This window comes from Branchiostoma lanceolatum, chromosome 7 (assembly GCF_035083965.1).
Source record: "Branchiostoma lanceolatum isolate klBraLanc5 chromosome 7, klBraLanc5.hap2, whole genome shotgun sequence".
Lineage (NCBI taxonomy): Eukaryota > Metazoa > Chordata > Leptocardii > Amphioxiformes > Branchiostomatidae > Branchiostoma > Branchiostoma lanceolatum.
In genome coordinates this window covers 15,213,266-15,221,870 of record NC_089728.1, presented here as the reverse complement: position 1 = coordinate 15,221,870, position 8,605 = coordinate 15,213,266, and the positions used below count along the sequence as shown (strand labels likewise).

At 41.6% G+C, this 8,605-nt stretch overlaps 1 protein-coding gene across 1 annotated transcript in view; it reads right to left on the bottom strand.

The window, feature by feature from the left end:
* Positions 1-3,160: 3,160 nt before the first annotated feature.
* The window catches only part of LOC136437850 (PH domain leucine-rich repeat-containing protein phosphatase 2-like), a 44,787-nt gene continuing 39,342 nt past the window's right edge, over positions 3,161-8,605 (bottom strand). The window contains exons 15-17 of the mRNA XM_066432378.1: positions 8,126-8,332; positions 7,312-7,534; positions 3,161-6,790 (exon numbers count right to left, since the gene is read on the bottom strand). Coding sequence (XP_066288475.1) covers positions 5,582-6,790; positions 7,312-7,534; positions 8,126-8,332 — 1,639 coding nt within the window. The 3' untranslated portion in view covers positions 3,161-5,581. The remainder of the gene's footprint in view (positions 6,791-7,311; positions 7,535-8,125; positions 8,333-8,605) is intronic.

Genomic DNA, 8,605 nt, shown 5'->3' with positions numbered 1-8,605 from the left:
GCGTCATGTATGGAAGACAGGGCCGTGACTTAAAAGCTTGAAGTGTGGCCCTGTGTAACCCGCCAGAACCAACTCAAAATCAACATGCCATTAAGCTGTATTATCATAATTTACCCAAATGGCTATGTTTGCTCTAAATTAAGTGATATATCGGAGCAACACAATAACAGGTATGATTGTCATACGTAAAAACATCATATGTATTGTTTATTTCAAAGATGTCCAAATATGAATTAACCCGTATATCGGGGAGGAATCAAACGTACTTTTTCAAACGTTTACAGTTGTTGGACCACAAATGAAAATTCTACAGAGCTACTCTGGGCTTCAGGCAAGATAATTACGAGCTATGTCGTTCCATAGAACGACAGCCTCCCTACTTTGGGAGAAGATGCCATCCCACGTGGGCTGGCATGTGCGAGCCTTGGACGGCTGAGCTGAGCTGTCCTATGGCTTAGGAGATCACTAGTTCTCTGTCTGGGAACTTAGTGTCTCAAAAAACTAGGGCCCTCTGCGGTGCCCTCAAGGCCGGTCTGGCCACGCCAGGCTGTGTCGCAAGACGTCACGTAACACGATGTCGCATTAAGTCACGTAACACGATGTCGCATTAAGTCAGAATTATACGAAATAAAGTCAAAATATTACAACCTTTACTCATTATAAGTTCATTTCCCACTATTTCCCAGACTCTTCTAGCCCTCCCCTCAATGCAAGGTTTAATATTGTATGCAAATTATAATTTGTTATTGAAAACCCTTGTTTGGTTTCCCCAGCCCCACCTACACCCCCGCAAATCTTTACACTACCTTAAGAGCAAGCACCTTTTGTTCGTGGTTTGCACACCAAAAAGGCCATTTGGATAAATTATGTTCATGAACACCTGTAACACAGGTGAATGTAGTTAATCTGAATGTAATAATTGACTTATTGAGACACTATGAAGACTGGTCAGGACATCTATCAGTCAATTTGATCGTAGGCAAACTCCAAAGGCCCAGTAGCTGACGTGATGATACAAAAGACATTTAAGCAAAAACAAAGAAGCAGTTCAAAGAAAAGTATTCTTTATTCAATACTTTAGACATAAACAAGAACAGAAGGTAATAAAAACGTATCTACTGAATCTCATTCTGTCATAAATGCTACTGCCAGAAATCTGACAAAGGAACAACGTCCAAAGTGTACATTGAGACAAACTCTCTCATGCTTACATGAATTCACACTATCACGTAAGATATAAAAACAAACCTTATTTCAGCTAACATTAAATATTTTGTTATTTCTAACGCTTCTACACCTCAGCCTCAATAAACGATTGCACACAAGTTGATTACAGATGCATGCAAAGCATGGCCACCTTGCGAAGTTTCTAACAATAACAGCGGAACGGATAACTCTACTTACAATAAGATACAAAATATGTTTGTTTAACACATCATTCTCTCACTGACTTTTGTATTCCTTCAGATATGCAGATATGCACATGATTTACTTATGAAAGTTTTCCGTTATGACACTACTACAGACTGACTTGTCACTCTACACTATGATTCATGCCAATTTAAGATACTAGTACAATACTTCCACAGGATGTATATTTCACTTGTGGTTTAGACAAAAAATAGACCATTTGGGCAAATTATGTTGATGAGCTTCTGTAACACAGGTGATCGTCATTAAGGTTGAATATATCTATTATTATTCTGGTAAATTATGAAGATTTTACAGTACTTCTTTACAGAATTTGTTTCCAAAGTAGTCATATTCAAGTTTCCATAAGAAATAATGACAGATATATTTATACCGTATGAAGCTAGCTCATGGGAATTCATTGTACAGTTGTAAGATCATAGAAATACGGTATTTCTATGTTTTTATATCTGTAAAATGGACTCCGATGAGCTTCTGCACTGGTCCCCGCAGCAGGAGGAAGATGTCGGCTCTGGGATTCTTCGATCGAACTTCTGCACCGGTCCCCCCAGCAGAAGGAAGATGCTGGCTCTGGCCGTGGGTTCACCCAGACAAGCTCGGCGACCAGCACTGCAGATACTGGGGAAAGGAACGTTCTGTCTCCTGTGTACTAACCTACATTCTCCTCCGATCATGAACACAGCTACATCTATTCATATTCGTAAACCACACCTGAAAGTAACACGGTGTTAATAAAGCGCTGCTTAGTGACAGGTCTAGGTACTGCAACCGCTGACCTCCATCCACCGTCACAATCAGGCTGCACCTGACCGTGACACGACCATGCTGAGGCGCCGCCTAGTGAAGGTATCGCAGCTCAGGAGTGCCCAGTTGAGATAATTAGGTACAAGTACAGAATCAGCTCGAACCCAGGAGAAGGTGTTTAACTTTCATTTTCCTAAAAACTAATTACGTCAGACAGACTGACGCTTAATGTGAAACACTACAAGTAAAATCAACTCAATTCAGTTCTCAACTATCCTTTGTCTAACTATTGTAACGTTGGGGCACCACCGAAGATCAAGCGAACAGTTGTCTCCATCCTTCTCGATTTTCTGGTTTTCTTAATGTTTCACTTTGTGTCATGCCTTCCGTTATCTGCTATCATCCTCCCATCTATTCCATTACCTCTTCCTTCCTCCCTGGACAGTTCCTTGTATGGTAGTTTTAGCTGGTCCAAATGTAATCCATAGTCATAGATAATGTATCACTGTCAGTTTTCAGTTTCCTAAACTCAAATGCAATGATAGCAGTTTTGGTCTAGCCTCCTGTACGTCTGGACTGTTATTAGCCTGAGTTTACACAATCTCTCGCTGGGTGGGCGCGGTAATTGTCGGACCGGCCGCTAGGAGCGCGATTTAGACAGGCAAGTCTGTGATCATTACCTTCGCCGAGAAGGTTTTGTTTTGGGTAGCGTTTGTATGTGTGTATGTAAATGACCAGCATAACTTAAGAAGACTTTGGACAACTTCTGTCATTTGGTAGAAAAGATGATCAACTGGTATGATCTTAATCAATGAGAAACACTCATGATACGTCAGTCAAAAATCATTTGGCGAAGGTATGAGGTCGTGGAACTCTAGTTAGATATGTAAAGGTTAGGTGTGACAGGTCGTTTGATGTAATATAACCAGCTGCTGATGCTATATAGATACACATAATCAATAAATGTGACAAAAGTTGACAACAATTAACTTGAGAAACAAGGGAATTTATTGTTCTTACAGAAGGCTGAGCTCAAAGTTGTTTTGTCAAAACCTTCTCGGGAAACAAGGCTACTTGGTGGAAAGTTTTCATTGACTGATCAACTATGACTCTGTAGAGATTACAAAAGAATTACACATCATGATAACGTTAAAATACACATTAATCAGCATTAATATTCTTCTGTGTTCTTCGCTTATTTTACAATACATTACAGGTCAGTCAGTTTCCCACTATGCTTAAACATGGTGGCACATTCTTCTTCAATATTCCAGTTCTTTAAGTGGAGAAATATACAAAATTCTTAAAGCCACCAATTGGCAGTTGTTCCAAGTATAAAGACTATACAAAGTTCATGATTCCTTTTGGCTTTTCGAGTCAAACAATCAAAATTGGCACATTTCATTCAATAAGAGCAATACCTCCACTCATGACACTACCCTGTAGTAGAAAATAATAATAGAAAAAATCATCAAAGTTAATTTAGTAAGAAAAATAAATCTAAAATAGGTTTATACATACAAATATACACAAAATGTTCAAGCCAGTGAATGGAATGAAAAGAACTTAGAAAGTCACACCACTAGAACACTGGACCTAGCAGACTTCCTCAGTTGTACATTCTTATCCAATACTTTCCACACTATAGACAGTCTCAGTTGCAACTGTATAATTTCCGGTACGGGTACAAAGAAATGTCTGGCCATCATTCAAAACAATTCCTTAACAACCAAACAAAAAATCAATCTTTGAAACATTCTGAATCGCAATCAGTTTTCACCTCTCTCAAAAATCATTTTGTACAAACAAAAAGTGATTTCCTTCCATGTTATCTAGGCAGGCTAAGTCATATCTACAATACAAAATCTTATAAACTTTAGTAACTACATATAACGTCCTTTTTCAACTGCCAGCTAAAGATAACTAAATAAAATTAGGACTATGTTCAAAAAGTAAAAATAAAAGATAAGCAGCTAATACAGCCAAGCATTTCAAAAATACTTCAAAAGTTGGTACTTAAGAAAAACAGTCCTTGTGATTGGTCAGTTCAAATCTTAACTGTACAATTTCATGGAACACAAGAGGAAGTAACAACCAACCAACATCACCGTCTCAAAGCTTCCTCTCTCTCAATAATATCCATGTGTGATGGCAATTTATAAAACTATAAAGAACAGTTTGGAGATAATACACAAGTTTTCAGCAAAATAGTACAAGTTAAGGCAAGTGTAGACAGTAGAGAGAGTACGTGTACATTTGGTAAATCCAGTATTATACTTATCTTATCTAAATTACATAAACATAATTCATGTTCATATAGCATATAAAGCACCACATAGTCACACATTCCACAGTAGGTAAATAAAATAACTAATGGTATTTACATGGCACGGACTGTTCCTCTACAATCTTAAACTACTCAAAGGGATTTTTAGAAAGTCCATAAGTGGCACAATAGATCCATACAATTTCCCATTCAGTACCAAACAACCTGAGACTTCATACATTTTGTACTTGGCATATCAGCAACCCCCTTATTTGCAGTGGTGGCAAGGGCTTGAATGTGCAATGAAAACCCAAGAAGATATTTTGAAGGAGCAACAGTTAAGACAGAAACAATGATTTATCTAAAATGAGTACTAAAATGTAGCTCCACTTCTTACTGCGTATGATTTTAGCTTTCCGATTTTCCTATCGGTGCTTTGAAAACCAAACCATATTTTTCTGTCGTAAGGTGTTCAGCAGTTTGACACATTGAGAATCTGCCACATAGATTTAATGGTAAATATCATTGTTGGTCTTTTCCTTTCTCCTTACAATACTTAACACTTCTTTTCAACTCTGCCCTAAAACTGACGTAGGGAATCTCAATGCTACATCCATTTTCTTAACAGAGATGTCAGTCTCTGGATGCAATGCACTTTGGGATGAAAGTTCTGGATCTTCCCACGATTACTTTTTGTTTCAAAAGTGTTAATTCTATTCACAATTTACATGTACTTACCCTACAATGTTTTCTAGTGAGCCGTCTTGTATCATACATCAGGAAAATCAGTCATTTTTAAGTCCATACGATGTGTAGAATATCTACCTGTAACATTAGGACAGCTCACTCGACAAAGATAAGCCAGTTTCTGGTACCTTTGGTCACCTCTTGTCTAAATATCTCTAAATACATTTCAATCAAACATGCGGACAGATATATCTATGAGGTACAAATTTCTGGACGTATCCCCACTTAGGGACAGGACTGGCTATAGTATAGTCTGTACAAATGGCATTTTCCTTATGTACAATGCTGTATCGTGTTACACTGTTGTGTCACTTAACAGTAGCTTTCCTCTCACAAAGCAGTATCATATTACAAATGTAACAATACCGTATTATCTTACAAAACAGTTTCGTATTACAACGCAGTGTCGTACTCCTCCGTCTCCTCCTCAACCCCCTGCATTTCGTGGCCGTTCGTGGCGTGCCCGTTTTCCACGGCTCGTTTTCGGACAGGCGAGGTGCTGCCGTCGGCGGAGGTGTCGACTGCCAATGTGGGCGGGCTGGAGTAACTGCGGGGAGGGGGCTTAGGAGGAGCGATCTCAATCTTACAGATAACGTCTGAATCCGGCACGACTGAGCCGTTGGCTCTCTTGGAAGACTTCAGCGGCGTTTTCTCCGCGTCTGCGTGCCCGTTTATGGCCCCGTTTTGTTCACTGGTTGGCTTGTCCTTCTCTTCGTGTACTCCGTTTTCCACAGGTTGAGTGGTGGCGACCACGGCATTGACAATTGTTACAATGTTAGACTTATGGGAGGGGGTGTGGGAGGGGGTGTACACTTCCACCTCAACCTGGACCTCTGTTGCGATGTTTTCCGTCCCTTCCTCGTCACTATCGTCCACTGCGTTGTCTGACACCCAGCCACCTCTGTCTGCCTTCCACCCATTCTTGAGGGGCCGTTCTGCGCCGTACGTCAGACTGTGGGACTTAGACTGGTAAGCCTTCTTGTGCCTGTCTCGGTGCACCGCCTCCTGTATGGCGTGTTTGTCCAAGCCCGCTGTCACGTCGGCCAGAGCCACTTTCGACTCCTGCTCGTCTGCCTGACTCCCCGCGGAGTTCGACGTGCTCTGTAGAGACGACACTGACGACCTGTCATCCAGTATCGTCGACACTGACCCTTCAACCCCTTCGCTCACGTTTACCCCGTTCCCATTAGTTCTCCCCTCACTCCCATCGGCCTTGGTGTCGCTCTCCCCTGAATCGGACACGGTGAGATTCTCCATGGACGGGGGTAGGTCCTCCGGCTGAATGACGGCACAGTTGTCCTCCGGTTCATCGCATTCCTGTAACCGGACAACCACAACGCTGATGTTGTCCTGCGAACCGCACCCCTGCGCGATGTCCCTCAGCAGCTTTGCCGCTTTCAGCGGGTTGTTCTTACTGCGGACGGCGTCGACTGCCTCCATGGGGGCAACGTAATCCCACAATCCTCTGCAGGCAAGGATGACGAACTCGTCACGCGGGGTGAGGCTGACGGAATGGACGTAAGGATCCGGGATGATGGTGGGGTGGAGGTAGTTCCGACCCAGCTGTCTGGTGGCCTCCGTCACTCCACTGACTTTGTTGTCCTGAAGTACAAAACACAAACAAAAATGCTTAAGTCCAACAAGAAAAGAGCATCACAAGTGTAAATGGGAATGTTCAGTAGAAGTTTTATTGAGATGCTCATTCCATGGGTTCATAGACATGTGTTGCTCAAAAATATTTAATAGTATGTCAAACCTTCAGAATCTCCCTCTCAAGTTTTACTGGGTCTACTTGTACAAGTATTTCAAGGATTCATCGTCACGCGCTGTCAACCAACTGTCAATGTTAAACTTTCAAAAGCTCCTATTTGGAGTAGTGTTCTAAAGGTTATGCACCAGGAAAAAGGTTGAATAAATCTGCTTACTGTTATGATATCAGCACAACCTGGTTAAATTTGAAATCTTGGTTATCTTGCTTCTATTCATTGAATTTTGCTTGTTTTTTGGTTGCATTTTTCACAAACCTCATACCTACCTTGTTCTAAACTTTTTTAGAGAGCCCTGTAACTAACAACCCAAAACAATTTAAAAAAAAGGAAAAAAAAACTCGCAACCCTTCTTACCTCAGTAAACATGCCATCCACCTCCATCACCCTCACTCCTTCCTCCGGGGCACCCACTAGGGTGTGGCACCTGGACAAGCTGACGGCCACGCCCTCCCGGCACAGCACTGCCTGGCAGGTCCCCACGTTGGCCAGGTGTAGCGTGTAGGTGTCCTCACCTAACCTCTGCAGGTGGCAGAATACTCCTGAAGAGCCCAGCTTCTGCCCTACAGAGCCTAGTCTCCTGTGGACACCAAATATAGACTCCAATTATATCACATCGCTCGGAACAAAACTAGAATTGACTATCATAACTAGTATGAGAACTCAATTCACTGCAAGAAGCTACTGACTGAGTCTACTGAGGGCAGACCTGAAAGAAAGAGGACTATGCCTATTGCAGTCAGAAAGAAAACTATGGTTAAGGAAGCTTGCGATGAACCGGACAAAGTGGAGATAATTGAAGAATGACTGATTGAAGCTGCAGGCCAGACCACTGCAGCAGCAGAACACAGTGGATTACTACTACTGCTCTTCACTAGGTAGCTTTCAACTATGACAAGCTGTGAAAATTACAAGGACTTGCAACAGAAAAATTAGCATGTTGTGCCAAGAAATAGTTATGTTAATTGAGCAATAAATACAGATTGTTGTGATTTAATATAGACAAAAAAAAAGGCGCATACTCAGAAAGAGAAGTGTAATCATTTCCTATTTCAATTGGAATTCTAAAACCTTATTGTCTGTATATAACACTGTTAGAAACCTTGTTAACTCATGGTTCTATTACAATGTAGTAAATATTTCTGACTGGTTGTAAATGCAGGGACCTTACTTGTGAGCGGTGAGTACGGAGTACTTCATGTGACTGTTGTCCTTGTCGCCCTCCTGGTGTTTCCTGACCTCCTCCTGTACGATCTCCGCCGCGCTCGTCTGGAGCTGCTGCGGCACGTCCGCGTTCCTCCCGCCGTCAAACACGGCAAACAGGCCCTCGTTGTTCTCAGTGCCGTACGTCGGTCTCAGGACTTGTCTGACACACAGGCTGGAGAGGAGGTGTACAAATAACACATTACAAAGTCGTAATGACAGAGTGGTCGCAAGATATTTCTGTTTTCAGTCTCCTGGTTACTCCTAACCATCATTGAAGGAGACTTTATAATTACACCTTCAAGTTGCAAGATTAATGATCATTTCTTACTTAAGTTATTTGTTCCTTTATCTGACATTAATACAAGACTTAGTATCAGTGAAGATACATCTTCCCATGTGCAACATTTACAGAGCTATGGGTGATGAAGTTTAACAATCACATCTC